This window comes from Rhipicephalus microplus, chromosome 6, assembly GCF_043290135.1.
Source record: "Rhipicephalus microplus isolate Deutch F79 chromosome 6, USDA_Rmic, whole genome shotgun sequence".
Lineage (NCBI taxonomy): Eukaryota > Metazoa > Arthropoda > Arachnida > Ixodida > Ixodidae > Rhipicephalus > Rhipicephalus microplus.
Window position 1 is genome coordinate 173,253,412 of NC_134705.1, and position 17,910 is coordinate 173,271,321.

General features: G+C 44.6%; 1 protein-coding gene across 1 annotated transcript in view; it reads right to left on the reverse strand.

Annotated features, from left to right (window-relative positions):
- The window catches only part of Nup133 (nuclear pore complex protein Nup133), a 46,253-nt gene that overhangs the window by 13,948 nt on the left and 14,395 nt on the right, over positions 1 to 17,910 (reverse strand). Inside the window, exons 16-23 of the mRNA XM_037434126.2 lie at positions 15,682 to 15,753; positions 11,762 to 12,034; positions 9,983 to 10,089; positions 9,199 to 9,298; positions 8,311 to 8,430; positions 7,121 to 7,243; positions 5,749 to 5,953; positions 5,255 to 5,388 (exon numbers count right to left, since the gene is read on the reverse strand). Of these exons, the coding sequence (XP_037290023.2) occupies positions 5,255 to 5,388; positions 5,749 to 5,953; positions 7,121 to 7,243; positions 8,311 to 8,430; positions 9,199 to 9,298; positions 9,983 to 10,089; positions 11,762 to 12,034; positions 15,682 to 15,753 (1,134 nt within the window). The remainder of the gene's footprint in view (positions 1 to 5,254; positions 5,389 to 5,748; positions 5,954 to 7,120; positions 7,244 to 8,310; positions 8,431 to 9,198; positions 9,299 to 9,982; positions 10,090 to 11,761; positions 12,035 to 15,681; positions 15,754 to 17,910) is intronic.

Below are 17,910 nucleotides of genomic sequence, written 5' to 3' on the forward strand. Positions count from 1 at the left end.
CTGCGGCTCATGAAACTGTCGGAAGGTGTAAACATTACTGTAGCATCGTTATAGTCATCGCAGCAAACCGGGACAACGGCAATAGAGGCTGGCGGAATTTCAGTGTCCTCACGCACGACAAGTTTTGGCGACCGCTCAAGGGTGTCGTGCAAAGGTTCGTCACACAGGTGCAAAAATTGAACTTCGGCGCGTGTGCAGTCGATGATGGCATGATGATTTGACAGAAAGTCCCGCCCGAGGATAACGTCATGCGAGCACACCGAAAGGACGATGAACTCGACAACGTACATAAAGCCTTGGATAAATATGCGGGCCGTACAGGTGCCAAGAGGTCGAACTTGTTGTGCGCTAGCTGTACGAAGCGATAGTCCAGAGAGCGGCGTGGTCACTTTGCGTAGGGAGCGGCAGAGCTGGGCGGCTATAACAGAAACGGCAGCACCTGTGTCAACGAGGGCAAAGGTAGAAACACCATCGACAGATATAGCGACGACGTTAGCGGGTGAAGTGCGAGGACTTGAGCATTTCGACGACGGCGCAGTTCTTGCCTCTGGAACTGCGGCGTTCAGTTTTCCCGGTTGGAGGAAGCGGGTCTAGGACGCATTGGGGACAGTGATCGCCTGCGAGGAGATGGGGAGCGGGGAGAGTGAGTTTGAGGCTGGTGTGACCGAGACTCAGGAAAGTTAGTGTATCCATACTGCGGTGAGGGATAGGGAGCAGGTATGTGCATGGGCTGTGGGTCATACGGTAACGGCCAAGTAGCGTCGTGGAGTGGTTGGAAGCGACGGCGACAATATCGTGCCACGTGTCCTGGAGTACCGCAGGCGTAGCAGATCGGTCGATTGTCAGGAGTGCGCCAGGAATTGCTGACTCGTGGTGCGGCCCAAGGTGTCGAAAATGGGGCGGAGTGGGGAGCGACTGAAGACATGGGTGGCAAATGCTGCTGGCGGGGTCTGCTACGTACCACCTGGGCATACGTGAGAGGCGCGGCCACGGGCTGCATAGCCGGCGCATGGGCAACAGGCATGGCCACAGGCTGCTGGTGGGCAGCGACGGGAACAGCCTGAGCTACCTCTTCGGCAATAACGTCGCGGAGTGGTGAGGGCAGACGAGAGGACGGCGGCTGCTGCGTGAAGGGAATCAACGACAGTTGCCGAGCTACTTCTTCACGCACAAAGTCTTTAATCTCTTGCAGGGTTGGTGAGTGGTCGGGAACAGAAGTGAGACTGGAGAGCGAGTCGGCGTGTGAGGAAAATGGCCGAGTCAGGGTGCGCTGCTTGTTCAACTCGTCGAAACTTTGACACAAAGTGACAAGTTCCGCAACGGTGGCAGGATTACGGGCCAGGAGCAGCTGATATGCACCGTCATTTATCCCTTTGAGGATGTGTTGAATCTTCTCCGACTCAGGCATGGTGGTGTTCACACGGTTGCAAAGACCAATAATGTCTTCGATGTAGCTGGTGAAAGATTCCGTTGGCTTTTGTGCGCGAGTCCGCAAGCGTTGTTCGGCTCTGGACTTGCGGACTGCGGGTCGGTCAAAAACGTCAGCAAACAAGGTTTTAAAGATGGACCACGTCGTGATGTCGTTTTTGTGGTTGTTATACCACATTTCGGCCACGTCAGTGAGGTAAAAGATGACGTAAGTCAATTTGTCCGCGTCATCCCACTTGTTGTTTGCGCTCACCAGTTCATAGTTAGCGAACCAGTCTTCCACGTCGGTCTCATCAGCTCCGCTAAAGACCTTGGGCTCTCGCAAACGAAGAACGCCGGGGTTGCTGGGGGATGGAGTGGAAGAGCCAGGTTGCGCGTTGTTGGTAGCCATGATGGGAGGTAGCGTTCGGTTGCGCAGCTCCAGGTTCAGGCGACGGCGAATGGCAGCACCCAGGTTAAGGCGACGGGGAATGTCAGCACCTTCCACCAATTGAAAAAGGGTTTATTGACGACTGTTGCGACGGTGGTCCTACGAAGAAACACGATAGTGCAAGAGCAACGGTCAAGCAGATGCCGGCGATGATCAGCACGAGCCGAGCGAGCGAAGCCCAGCACCCAGTACCCAAGCGGTGGCGATGTTGCTTGCCAACAACGCTCTTTCTTCTTCACAACACACAACACACAACACACACACACACACACACACACACACACACACACACACACACACACACAGTTAGACCTGCTTATAGAGAGCCGATATAACAAATTTTTCTATTCCCCGCCGTTACTCCATAGAAGCACATGGATTTGCGACCTCTATGTAACGAAGTAACAATGGGAGACAACCTTGATAAAATGAATTTTCCCTACAAACAATCTAGAAATTTTACTCCGAATTTTGGCACGAACATGCATCTTCTGCAACAGCGCCGCCGATGTGGCGCGCACTGTGCACCAGGCGAGAGCGATCGCTCGTTATTGGGCGCAGGTGGGCGAGAGTGAGGCGGGCCGCACTCCGCGAGCGGGCGTGTGCAAGTGTGTGCCCCCTTCCCCCGCCCCCTCTAAATTAAAATAAGGAGACTACCTTTGCGTGTTGACAGTGCCACGCTTTTAGTTAGCGCTATATACGTGGGGCCGCACTGCACATGAAGAGCGCTTTACCGAATAGTTTTTCGCGGTGTCCTTGTCGTTCGCTCTTTGTTTTCGGCGCTGTGCGCGCGTGAATTGTTTCACTGCGTGCGCATGGTGCAGCCCCCGACGACGTTCAGCTTTGCTTTTTTTTAAAGATGACAGTCTTTCTTGGAGACCTCCGACGAAAAAATTTTGGTCTGTCAGTCTGTACATTTGTCTGTTTGTCCACATTTGACGTTTCTGGGTATTTTAAACAGCACCACCTGATACTCCGAACGGCTGACCCCATCTGCAGCGCCCACCAATGTTGCTCAAGATTCAGCGTTCATACTTGGTGATTGTCAATTAAAAAGCAATTATTGCGCATATCTGAGGCACCATAACAACACGTATATATTCTGTATGTGCGTCTTTTACTAGAAAAGGCATACATAAGTAATTCTAAGGATCGTAGCATTTATCCCGCTGCGCTGACCATGCAACCCTTGCACGAAAAGGCGAGTGTTTTCAACGCTTTGCTAAGACGACACAGTGGTGGCACCTACCCGTCGCTTTGCATTCTACACCTTATCACCTCTGAGACAGGCGTGCACGCCCTCTCAGACCTACACGCTTCGTTTTCCATGAAAACTTCCAGATAGCGCTCATGTCTCACATGTGACGTGACTTGATGCGCTCGTTCGCGTCCGCTGCACGCTCGAGCCACTCTAACACAGCGCCTCCAGAACACCATACACCGATTTTTTTGCGCAGAACATCAAATAAATGTTTTGTTCACTCTCTGCACACGCAAGACTATCGTTTTTCGATGACATTTGCAGATTAACATGCTATGGGGCCAATTTTATTTATTATTGCCATAGCAATTATATAGACAGTCACAGCTGGTTTTTTTCCCTCGCTGCCACCATTCACCGTATACATATACAATTTATATAAATGAAAACTCAAGAAAGAAAAAAAAGCCCCCCATGCACGGCGCCCAGTTCGTCGCGATGCGCCGACGCGCGTTTATCTCCCACGCGTACTTTGCCCTGCGGATCGGAGAGGGGGGGTTAGATGCTTGTGCGTGCGCGTTTTATCCTTCGGTGAAGAGAATCGCGCGCCTTTGACTTTGACCGGAACGATTGTGTTTAGTTGCCGGGCGCACAAAGACCATTTTGCTAGCAGGACAAGCGCCGTTTGCGAAAAGAGTGCGCTTTTCAAGCACAGCAAAGTAACAACTGGGGCACATTGTTGGTTCGCACTCATATCTGTACCTGTGATTACATTTCGTGCCTTGTTTTTGTTTAAACAGCACGTTAAGTGTTGAGTGGTAAACGTTGTTAGTTCGCTCTCTTCCTGTGTATGCTGTTTTCGAGCGTGATTTGTGCGGGAGCAGCATGCTGCCCGTTTCGATCTGCTTGCTGTTCTCAGCGTTAATTGCAAGTTGTTGCTATCGCATTGTTTTGCCCTTGCGGCGGAACTGTGACTTTTCTTAAGTTCGTACAACCATGTCGTCACCACTGAGGGGATGTCAGATTAGGCGCTGATGGAAACTCTCCGAGACCTCTGACCACGGATATTCGAAGGTCGACTCATCACGCGCTTCCGTATTGCGCCGCGAGTACGCAAGCTGGTAGCTTTCGCGATAAGCCGATTAGTTCCGGCAACAACACGACGGTGCATTGAATGGGATGCAATGAACGTGATACCAAAATATTGTAATGTGATTAGAAGTAAGACTGGGGGCCTTACTTTTGCATTCGATATCGCGGAACTCCTACAAAACGATGGTGTGAGCAAATACGGCCTCTCCAGGGAGAAGTGCTCTTTCCACAGTCCCTTTGCGTTGAAACCGCACTGATACTCCCCGAGATAGCAAACGTGCCAGCGATTGCGACCACCCTTAAAATCCAAGTTCATTATTACTACTCGAGCGATTCCCCTCCCCACTCCACGCTTGAACGAGCTTCATGCTCGTTCAAGATGGGTGGTTTATATTCTGTTTGAACATTCGACGGCAGTTCTAACGCGCGAGAGATGTTATCTTAAGCACTTTCCAGGCGATGGGGATGGGCTGACTTATTTGATCCCTGCTTCAGCAGCGCTTGCGCGCTTTTACCCGCTCGTGAAAGTTACGATGCTTGGGGGCATGTTATCAATTTGGACTTAATACGGAGAAAATGGCGGCGACGGCAAAAACCTAATGAGAGCGTCCATATAATTTTATCGCAATAATAACGCAGTTTTTTTACTGTAAAATTAGTTTTCTGGGTTAGCTCTGCCTTCAATCCCAGTTTTGTTTAATTAGCGCGTTCATTTTCCGAATTTTTATACCGAGCCTGCATATAACAAATCCTCTTTATAACAAGTTTTTTCGAAAATTCATCAATATCCTTATATCCAGGTTTAACTGTATGTGTGTGTATGTATATATATATATATATATATATATATATATATATATATATATATATATATATATATATATATATATATATATATATCTGGTCATGTGGTTGTGACAGTGAAGAAGGCAGCAGTCAGGCTGTTAAAGATGAAACTCTTCATTGTGTGGACTTGCGCCCTGGAAATGGAAAATCCAATTGCAATTTGTCCCGTCGATTTGGTGAGCTATACGATCTACAGAAATAAGGCAATATGCACGTGTGGCAATATAAGCATAAGAAGGCAAGACGACCCTCCACACCTGGTCAGCAAACTGGATCATGTAGTTCTGCAGCTTTTCCTTGTTCTTGGTGGTCTCGCAGATTTCGACCAGTGACGTGAAATCGTAGTACTTCTCGGCCAGGGCTGCCGCTCTCTCGTACTGGTTGGCCTTGACTGCAACAGAGGTTGACAGACCATATTTTGTTCGTACCACCAATGCTAAATGGCGTATACTATAAACAGCTCGTTGTTAGCATGCTAGAGGATGAATGTGCGGTGGCCGACCTGCTAAATGCATAATGCCACGGGCCAAGAAGTTGCAGGCTTGGGTCCCCATTCCCACTCGAACTGAAGATTTTTTTTTTTCATTATTTTTTTATCTGCATCTACATACCTTGAACTTTCGCTCATGGACAATGCTGATTTTTTGCAACAAATGACAACACCGCCATGGCCGGCACTGGAATGCTCATACAAAGATAATAGCGTGTATGGAATTATGACGGGACACTGAGAAATATACAATATACTCACTGAGAGGTGCGATGAGGTTCTTCCTGTCCTGCTGGTACTGCAGCTCCAGCGCCTCGTAGGCACCCGGGTCATGGCTGAGCGAGTCCAACTGGACCTTGTAGCCGTTGAGCACGAGGTCTGCCAAGTCGCACAGCTGCTGGTACACCCTTCCGCGATCAAAGGCCTCATCGACAACGGGGACTGCACGTGCGACTGTTACTTGGTGCTGCAAGTGATGCGCGAAATTGAGAACGATGGGCATGATGTCACATTGTTGCTGTGGCACTAATTACATACAGTCAAACCTCAGTATAGTGAATACAGTTGAAACTCAGGGTAACAAAACATGATCTTACAAATTTCTCGAACCAAGAAATTTACATCCCCGGCAAATATCCATAGAGTTCAGAGTTGTCATTGACACGAATTAACAAATGAATTTGGCTACCTAACCCAATCTAATAAAATTTTTCCTGAAAAAGTTCAATAAAAAGCCAAGATTTTCTTCAATTTTAGACACAGACGGGTTTTTCCTCGCGCATGCCCTGATGTGCCATCGCATTGAAGTTTATTTTGATGATTATGCACTTTGCACCCATGCCCGAGACAACTTAACAGCAGGTAGCTTTCTCGTGCGCCGGATAGTGTTAGGTGCAGCCATGGTTGCTTTGGCTGCGTAATATTTTGTTAAAAAAATGGCAGGACAGAAAAGACGAAAGCTTGCGATGAAAAAATCCATAAACAGGGGTGGTGAGCTCAAGTGCACACTCGTTTATGATTCTTTTTTATGTTTTTGTCCCAGATTGCATTGATTCTCTAAAAAATTTTTCGCTCAGACTCCACGCATGTCTTTGCATATCAGCCATGTACTTAATTTTTATAGATTACAAGCTACGTAGGATGCAGTAGATGCCTTCAAAATCCACGACGTCACGGTCTTTGATGAAAAAAATTTCAAGGTGGCGTCTCCACTTGCATTTTCTTTTTGCAATTTTTCTCGCTTTTCGAGCATCGTCTTGCACTTGGAGTAGAATTTTCTGGATTGTGAAATTGTACTTTACCAGCATGCAAAATATCTCCTTTTTAGTGTCCCTTTAACGAGCGTTGACATCGCATGTTGCATGGGCCCTTACCATAAAATATAGACGAGAGAACAAAAAAGAAGCTTCTCCACAATGTGTACTCGTACCACATGATAGCATAACAGCCTTACGGTTGCTCAGCACGATTCAAGACAAACCCCGTGACGAGTTTTATTTCTTTACGGTGTAACAGCTGTAGAGGCTGGTGACAGATATAGTCTAGTTTAGTACGTATAGCAGAAGCCCCGGTAGTAGAGAGTGGCATTGACCTCATAAGCAGCGTTACGAGAAAGCATTGACAGCGCACAAACCTGCTTGCAGAGGACGTCTCGTAGTACCGACGTCCACGGCCGAAACTCCAGAGATATCTCCCGTGCTGCCTCGTATAGGAGCTGCTCCTTCTCCCTGAATACGCACACCTCTTGCAAGACTTTCTGAAACGAGCAGATCAGTATGACGAGAATAAGTTTTTTTTTTCAACAATAGAGCAATACATGACAGTTCTGATACCATATAACCTGCTCTCTCTATTGTAATGCTAAAAAAAAAAGAAAGAAAGAGATCATTTCATTTCGGTGATTTGGTAGCACCACACAAACAGAGATTACGAAAATGACTCTGTTAGAGTTGCGTTACCAGATCATCGAATAGTAACTGCACCAACTCACCCAAACGTCTATGCTTTCGAATGAAATGCAAAGTGGCATAAACTACGTGGTAAAAAAAAGCACACTGAAAAGACTACAAATATTCACACACACAAAACCAGCACTGCCGACAGGCCAAAGGTGAGGGCACCAAAAATAACTTTGCCCTGCCTGCTCAGGCAATGAGCAGCATTGTCGTAATGAAGCAGAAATTCAAGAGGGAATTCCAGCAGAACCTATACCCTCGTGCTATTGCTAAACATATCTCATTTCAGTGTCTGTAAAACATTATAACACGCAAACAACTTGAATCTCTGTCGCAAAACCGAGAAGCTATAAACAAGTAGACAATTTCACAACTTGCAGAATAATTATGCACTCAAACCTTATTACAACGGAGATGAACCTTACACAAAAATCAGTTTGCTATAGCCGAAAATTCGTTATAAAATTGTATTCCTAACATTATGCTAGACTATTCCTTGTTTACTTCATTTTAACTGATATTTCGTTATATCCACGTTCGTTGTGCCGATATATTGGAGGGAAACAGCACGAAAGACGAAAATCCCGGCAAAGATGGACACATATAATGGCGCCGACTTACAACAAAAGTTTATTCATCCAAACACGCACTATATACCTGCGCAGTCCTTCTTTGCCTGGTCCTTTGTCTTTTGCGCCGTTTTTCACCAATATGTCGTACCAACATGCCCAAGCAGCTGCGTTGTATCGAGGTTTGAGTGTTCATGAAGAAAAGACTCCTCATTGTGTTATCAATAAACGAACACACGCAGGCGCATCACACGAAAGAAAGACGCGAGCGTGCAGCAAACTGCGATGAGGTCACTCACCACAATTATTGCATTCACTTCGGTAATCAGCGCAAGCTCATCGTTGGGAGATATTCCCTTGTTCAGCTTAGCCTCTTCCTCTTCGAATAGGGCAGGAAAAATTTTGTCAAGCTCAGAAACCTGCGAAAAGACGAAAAGGTTAAAAAAAAAAAAAAAAAAAACAGGTGCAGCTCCGTTTCGGAGCAGGAGTGTCGTAACAGTGTTTCTTATCATTGTCACTAGCGCATTTAGCAGCACATTACGGGTTGTAAACAGAAATTACTCTGCGAATGCGAGAAAAGGAAGAACATGCAAGATCATGCACGTGAGAAGTGCTACGGTAGACCCTTGCTAAACAGAACCTGAAGGAACCATGAAAATGTGGTCTGTTTAACAAGAGTTCCATTTACTGAGACTTGAACATGGGCGTAGAATATGAGTACGAAACCAATCTTATAAGAAGCACTCGCTCCATTTAAGTAGCAGTTTCATTTAGATTTTCATTCACTGAGAGTCTACTTTACCTTGAAGTGATAATAATAATAATAAAAAAAAGAATGAAGCACATTATTTTTGCGGCCTAATGCATCTACATCTTCAAGCTTTTCATAGCATTTTTTTTTTTTGCATTAATGCGACATTTCCCTGCTGCAATCATAAGCCAGCTAGTCCCTTAACATGTTGATATCAATGGACCCTACTTCTGCAAAGGGATGTCGCGGCAGTTTTAAATATAAACTTAGAAAACCGTAGTATGATTAGTTTTAAGTGTCATTCAACATCCATGCCGACAATCTCGCAGTCCTTTGTCAGCCCATGAGTGGTAACGTTCAACTGCAAACAGCCTGGCCACTGTTGGAATGTCTGCCCAGCAACACGGAGCTACAGCAGTGGGACAAAGCTCTTCACCTGTTGATAGAAATGGTCGACTGCGGTCAGACGTGTAGACAGAGACAGCCTACGTGCACTGATTACACGCTTGATGCCAGCATCAATCATGCCACCGAACCTGCAAAAAAAAAAAAGAATGAAGGTGAGCAAAGAAAGTGATACGATGACCATTTAATAGTTTCTGGGATGTTTCTGTGCGAAAAGAATGGAATTATGCTACAATATGTGCCCCAATAGCAGAATACCACAATTGTACTGTTACTTAAGGTCAAAATAATTCACAGGTGACACGAAAAGAAACAGGTTCTGAAGGTCTTGAACAAACACATAAAACTCATCGATCAAAGAATGTCCCCGAAACAGACATTTCGACAAGCCCTCTCGTTAAAATGCGCGGCGGCACAGCTTGCCGTACACATGCACAGTACGTACTTGTCCACTTTGCGCAACTATGAATTATGGCGCAAAAAGCACTTTGAAGACTGTGGTAGCAGTAGGCGGAGAACTTACAATGGCCAACACCACACATACAGCCATTTATTTTTCTCCTGGTTTGGCTGAGGTGTCCACCTAAAAGGATGGCTAGCTAGCGAATGAGAAGGCAATGCAAACGGAACACTTTTCATTCTTAAATGCAAAACTTAAGCATCATCAAACTTATTTTTATAAATTAATTTCCATGACCTGAACAAATTTGTGCTTCGGTCACACTTGTGGTCGTGATACCCATGTCAAAAAATATCCTTCGGCCACTACATTGTCATGATTGATCAGTTGAAGTGTGTCACAGCATGTTACTCACTGGGATTGCAGTGAACGCAGCTGCATGGCAGCGACCAGCTTTTCCGCCTGCTCCTGCAGCAGCAAGTTGGTGGCCATGGGTGATCCCCGCACAGTGACTGCATAAAGCTACGCGTTGAATGAAAAGTGAATTAGTACTACAATGCCACTTGTCTTGGCATCTACATCTCATTATGCTCGAGCTACGACATTTACTCATAATTCACAGCTCAGCCTCTTCTACGTCCGTGTACAGTCATGACCAATATGAAAGGGAACACCGAAACTGCCAAACACAGACATGTTTATAACACTAAATTTTCAAGCCGTAGCATATTCGCTACAAATTGACACGTCACATTCATATCCGTGCATAAAGAGTAACTGATGATTAAACATGAATTTGATGTTCTCTTTGTACGGCTGACGATTGTACCTCACTTACATTTTTAAACATGAAACTATACAGTTCAACCCCTTTTGTTAGAGACACTAGTGTAACAGACAATAGAGTGCCTACATTAAAAAAGGGTTTGATCATAAAATGAGAAAATGGTAAAGACTTCTCACACAGGAGGCAAAAAACTGTTCCCAGGTGCGTGTCTTTTATGAGTGTCGCAATTGTGTAAGATCAGTCCTTGGGTGAATCTCTGTTAATGAAATTATGATCTCGGCTTTCGCCTCACATCACATCTTTCTCAGTTTTATATAATTTGAAACAAATGTCCTTGCTCTCAATGACCAACAGACTCGGTAATGAACAAATGAATGAGTAGGCATAATGATTCAAAGCTAAAACAAACTGCCAACTGCGCAAGAAGCCACACAGGAAAACTAATACTGTACACTACTTAATGAGGAACCTCAATAATACTTTTGACTAAAGTAAGGCTCTTCTTCCCTATGAATTAACATGCGGTTCATGTTTGGTGTAAGAGAATAAAGAAAAGGAAGGCTTCACAACAAATTACCACCCCATTTTCAACTAAAACCTAAGGTAAGTGTGGATGAAAACCAAATGGTATAAGCCCACATGCTAGAAATGCTTAAATGTCAATAAAGTGTAATTCCTAGGAATGGGCAAGTAGTGTTTGAGGTAAATAGTGATTTGGTCTAATAAGTTCTAATGAAAAAGTTTGAGAAGTATATATTACACATGACAAAGAAAAAAGGGCACATTTCTCATAACCGAATATACTTGCACAATGTTTTATTGGGCTAGTGGGCCTGTGACTTTTCTTGGTTTGAAGCAATGTGAAAGCAACATTGAACAGTATCAGGACTTAAGGAGTAGGAGGGTGCAAGTTATTTGCCATAAATTATGTTATTTTAAAATTTGTTCTACACAGGGCATATAAGCCCATATAATCCCCTTTTAAACTAAAAAAAGAAAGAAAAAGTAATTAAGGTGCAGATAGAATTGTAACCTTGAAATGTGAGTAACCTTGAGGGTAACTTTCAAGCAGAGGTAACCTTGAAATGTTACTTAGTAGCAGTGCTGATTTCTCCTCAATGGTTTTACTGCACAGCAGCACCACTCGCTACAGCGAAACTACAATTTCGAGGGGTGGGGGCGCATTACAGTAAAATATATGTGCATTCGTTCGTTTCAAGTACCTTAGAAACTTTAAGTTAGTTTCAAAGCGAATTCAAAGACTGTAACATTCGTTCGAATATAATTGAAATGCTTGAATATTCACCAATGTCTAGTAATTACATTCATGGTACATATGTGTTTCCAGACAGTGTTTTAATGACTCCGACAAGACAGTCGGGGTAGTGCAACTTGTTTGATACTCACCCGCTGCCAGAGGCCCACGCCCTTGAGGAAATTGAGGAGTAGCTGGTGGGCACGCAGCTTGTCTTCCAGCTGGTGGTGGATGAGGAGTGACATAGAGGACGACCCGAGTCCTCCTGGTGCGTGTTGGTGCGCCCACCGCGGATCCATAGCCGGCACATCGTCGACAAGTCGGTAGCCCAAGCGCGAGACGCACGTGTCCAATGCAGAATCCGGCTCGCTAGACGGCTCCGTACGGCCAAGGAACGCTTCGTCGATGATCGCCTCACTCCTCAGCTACAATTACACACAATATTAGGCTTGTGCGAATATTCGAACAAATAGTTCAGTATTCGAATTCGCTTCGATTCGAATTTCAATTATCGAATATTTTCGAAGTATTCGCAATGAACGAATAGGTGTATATTAATCTGCATGTTACCACCTGTAAAGGTAGTTTCACTGCAATGTAGGAATGCTAAACTGTGAAAACACCTATCCGTGTGAAACTCGCTTTGCCGCGAAGCCTCCCATCAAATTTAAAGAGGCTCTGCAATACTAATCAAACATGGTCAGAAAACACTGCCGATCGGTAGTCGAGGCTACCGAGAATACGCAAGCAAATATTATAGCGCAGCACGCGGCCTGTAATTCACAATAAATTTTTCAAAGCTAAAAGTTGCTTTCTTCCCTTGGCAAATGACACTACAAGCTCAAAAATCACTTGTCACAGCCATTGGCTGATTTGAGCATGGCGTGCTCGTCGTTACAAGGGCCGCCGCAGGAGACCGCCGCTTGTCCATGAGTACGTGCGCGATCACACTGAAAAGCCGCGAATTCCAAGAAAAAAAAAAAAGAGGTGCTCAAGGTCACGAGGTGTGTGTGATGTATTTTCTTTCGCCGTGACATTCCCCCCTGCTAAACTTCCAGCTATTTCGTCGGGATGAGGAGAGAATGCAATTGTAGCGTGCGGCAAATTTTTGGAACTCCGCTCGTACTGGACTAATTCTAGAAACTTTGCGGTGGTAAATTTGCGAGGCAGCAAGCATGTTTACTGGCTCCATGGCTACTTGAAAAAGTGTTGCAGGGCCCCTTTAAAGGAACATGTTACCCTCAAATCAATTGTTCCATTTATTAAGCGTGTTATGACGACTTATAAGATCCAGGTATAATAAATATTAAAACGTTAAGTATCTTACAGGTTATAACTCGCATCCTACCGAAACTACTACTCAAGGTTGTTTAGACTTCTTTTGAATAAAAAAAAAAAAAGGTCATTTGCATAGAGCCCCTGTTTCACTTCAAAAGAAATATTGTGTAGGTTAGTTAGGTCATAAAAAATATTCTTTTTTTTCATATGTCATATATACTATTCGAATTTGATTCTAAATTATTCGATCAGTATCACTATTCACTCCGAATTCGCTTCGAACCTAAAAATCCCTATTCGCACAAGCCTACACAATATAATTTACTTATAGGTAAGCTGGCACAATTAAAAAAAAATAATGAGTACATTTGCATTGAGAACTGTTCATAATTCACGAGTGTGCTTCCATGTGCTGCCCTGCTCACCTGACTAATGGAGGCACCTGCCGTGCGTCATAGAGAGATGAGGTCCTCCTTACTAGTGATTTAGTTAGTCTATTCGGTGCCTTTATATCGAGAGCTGATATTACATTTTCCGTGTCATAGTGCAAGCAAAGCGCACTTGAACACACTGTTTGCAAAAGTGAGTAGCTGCAATTAGTTGGGTTAATGTATTGCAGTAAAGCTTGCTTTACAATTATGAAAAGGGTCTCTTGACAAGCTACATATGCTGACAACATATTTACGCAAGTGCCAACTCCTTTCAATTCACTATCAATAAACAGACACTGCTTGAATAAAATAACTGCCTCGAATGCGGTTGGTTTTGTATTTGGCTGTTAAACCCATGTTAAAGGGGTACTGACGCAAAAGCTTTGGCTTTGCGTTTTCGTGCTGCAGTGTGTCGCTGGGGGGTCTCTTAGTCATGACACGGACACATAGTTTGCTGCAGCACATGACAGATAATCAATTACAGGCCCCTTATTATCAACTAGTTTCAGTTTCGATTTGAGAGAGCTCCAAGAACTAGAAGCCATAGGGTGCAACTATCGCCATGTAACGTGCGCAGCTGTCGACGACGTCAGCACACATAACCGTGACGCACTTCCGCACGGTCCACGTCAAGAATTACCTTCGGATAGAAAACGAGACAGCAGTGTTTCCAAACACAAAATTTTCAAAGCGTGCGCCATGGTCACGCACTCGCAACCGGCCGCCGAGAAGTGTTGACTGTGGGAACAAATGCGGAAAAAGAAAAATGGTGGCTATGAGGTCATCATAACTTGTCTTCTTCACTGCAGCGTGGTGAAGGGAAGGAATTAGGGGTCCCCAAACAGTCCCCTTCGAGGGTGTCAATGGCATGATGAAGTCGCGAGCTCACGCAAACTTCAAAATTAATTTAAAATACCTTCCAAGCTCGACCCGTTGCTGATATTTTGCAGATAATTTACAAATGCTCACGGAAATTCGACCCCGCAGGCTATCTCAGCCATAAATTTTGGGTCAGTACCCCTTTAATCTTTGTTGGTAGACAAAATTCTAGCTAAAATCAACACATTTTTGCTATCCTTTCAGGCTCCGTTTAAAGATTTTAATATAATTATAAAATACAAAAACAAACTTTATATAAAAGCAGTAACAGGGAAACTTGAATGCCACATTTATAGAAGTTTGTGCTGCATATGTGATGATGCAAAAAAATGTAAAGCACACAGCAAGTCATGGATTGATTGGTGTGTGGGGTTTAACGTCCCCCTGCCCTACACCCTTTTTGATTGGTATTCTGTTGCTTTCTTTATGAAGCACTATGGTAGCAGGTAGATCCCCTGTAGATTTCTTTAACGTGCACCCAAATCTGAGCACACGGGCCTACAGCTTTTTCGCCTCCATTGAAGTAAGTAAGTAAGTAGGTAGGTAAGTAAGTAATGGGGTGAGGACAAATTTGTACGTGGCAGATGTAAACACATCAGCACATGCATCCCATACTGTTACACAAAAATAGACAATGTTCTTAACGTTTATGTAACGCATACACAAGGCTGCTTGGATAAACCACAGAGCACAGTTTAAATGTCGACATTTCACAGTGCGATGTCCTCCAGTGATCCACTCACAGTGTGTCAAGACACACAAGTACAGTAAACTTCAACAATTCAAACGAATTTCCAGCTTTCGGTAGGCCCCCTATGTTCTTGGTGCATTTTAAAGCAGCGTAATTCAAACTACTCTACCGCACAAATTCGGTTAATTTGTACCTTTAGCATGTCCGTGCCTGAAAACATCTGCTTCCGTCGTCGCTTCTATCTGAATATTTGCTTGCACATTTATGTCACTAGCAGGTGTAAATACAGCTGACTGCGTGTCTACGAAATGGTCAAGGCAGCCAATCTCTGCACACTAACAGTAGCGTGCTGATTGAAAAAGAAAAAAAAAATGAAACTGAAATGATTTGACCATAATCTATCACATATTGAACACTGAAGTAACTTCTGTCGCCATACACTGGTGTCATGCAAAAAAGTGCAATACGTGTATAATTTAGAAGGGGCTGCTAACTGTCATGAGACACAGCCCAGCTTGTCCCTTAATTACACACATGCGCTTACACTGTAGAATATTGAGTACCAGTATGACTGGTGAAATCTGAAGATTTAAATGACAACTACATAAAGTTGTCTATGACATCTGCTACGGTCCAAATAAGCAACAAACGTGACAACACGAGTCAGTATGTCTCATTAACATACTATTTATGACAACTTCTGATAATTCAAACCGAATTCTGGGGTTCCCTCAAATTTGAAATATTAAAAGCCTACAGTAGTAATATACCAGGGATGCACCATAATGCTTACCAGTTCACTCTTGCAAAATAGTACAAATGCTGAACGGAGCTTGTTGAAGTTGCTTTCGTCAACACTTGTTTCCTAGAAATTATAAAACGAGTGTGAGCTATACAAGAGAGAAGCACCAGACCACAAGTTTCTTTTGTGAAAGTACCCAGAAACCTGAATTCAGTATATTCAGCATTATCTGGTGGGCACGTTACATTAAACAACAGTGAGAGAACACCATATACAATCATGTAGAAGCTCAGAGGGGGAAAAAATTGTCTGTTGATAGGCCACGATACCCATGCGGGTAACCATTATCCTGCATCTTCATATTCAACATGAACAATACAGCTATAGAACAGTACTACAAGAATCTTCAATGCTTCAAGGTTGACTTCCCAGAAAAAAAGTCTGAGCACGAGCTTGCCATTACATTACTGGTGCTCTTGTTCTGCGTGACCAGAGGTCACAAGACTGGAGTCTACTCGCCATGCATGTTAACTTGCACATTACATCAATGCTCGAACAGCCACACAGATGTACTTAAAGGGGCCCTGCAACACACTTTGAGCATGGTCAGGAAATGCTGCCGATCGGTAGTTGAGGCTCCCAAGAACACACAAGCCAAAGATTATAGCGATGCAGGCAGATTGGGATTCACAGCTATTTCTGCGCCAACTCACCCAGTCAGCAGTAGTTGTCTCAAAGACAGCTAAACATCTCTCCCTCTCCTCCCTACAAATCATATCATACTGCGAGGATTCTGATTTTGATATTGATTGATATGTGGGGTTTAACGTCCCAAACTGGTACAGTGCAGTCCACTTATAACGATACCACATATAACGATATATCGGTTATAACGATGGGTCGACTTAACAGTCTCATTTTATGCATTGGGGCTATGGGGAAAAAAACCATATATAACGATATGTTATCCACCGCATATCGGATACAACGATGAAAAGTTTGCCGAGGACGGCATGTTTCATTCAGAATAATCGTAACATTTAGATTGATAAGTTCCTCTGATACGAACTATGCCGAGACAAGACGAAAAGTTAGCGTAGGCGAGTACGTATCTGCCGCCACTGCAGCACAGCGCCGGCAGCGCGTCCCGGCCGTTCAAAAAGCCGAGGAGAGCATCGCGAGTTGGCGCGACGCGCTACAGATGGCGCCAGCTTTGTCACGTCTTGCGCCTCGCCGCGCGTCGACCGCGGAGAGGCTGAGAGAATTTAAAAAAAAAATGCGAAAAGCAAAGCGCCGCGCTTCGCGGCTCCCCGCCTTCTACAACGGCAAGCCGGCAAGCTACTCGTAGCTTGCCGAACGAAAGCGGGAAAGAGGGAGAAAATAAAAAAAGCGAAAAGCAAAGCGGCGCGGCGGCATCGGGGCGGGGCCTCGTTCCGGCTGTGTACCTCTGGCTGTGCTTTCTTCCTCCCACTGCTCCCACCCCGCCGTCGGTCAGTCTCTCTTCCTCAGCGAACCCGTGATGCGTTCTTCGGAGTAAGAAATAAAGTCTTGTTTTTGACATCCTACTATCTACAATATTTATTAATTGGTGAAAATAGCGAAATGAAGCCTGGAGCTACAAAAGGTACGTCCGGCGACGATTTTTTGGCGGCAGTCCAGATATAACGATCACCGGTTATAACGATCATATTTTTAGGTTTTCTCGATATCGTTATAAGTGGACTGCACTGTACTCCATTTGTGTGACAACCTCAATTTCGGAAGTATTTTTTCCCATTATGTAGGCAGCGCATTATTAGAGTTTTCCTGTTCAGACAGGAAATATTAATCAAGCTAAGACATGCAACACTGCGATGAGAACTATAGGGTGACATTAATACTTCTCTATTTTTCGATCACATCTGCTAAACATCTCTCCCTCTCCTCTCTACAAGTCATATCATACTGTGAGGATTCCGATTTTGATATTGATTGATATGTGGGGTTTAATGTCCCAAAACCACCATATGATTATGAGAGACGCCGTAGTGGAGGGCTCCGGAAATTTCAACCACCTGGGGTTTTTTAACGTGCACCCAAATCTGAGCACACTGGCCTACAACATTTCCGCCTCCATCGGAAATGCAGTCGCCGCAGCCAGGATTCGAACCCGCGACTTGCGGGTCAGCAGCCGAGTACCTTAGTCACTAGACCACCGCGGCAGGGCTACTGCGAGGATTTTATCGATAATGATAAGGGTATGCGGTGCCCCCATGACGAGGTGGCAACAGTGGACATTGG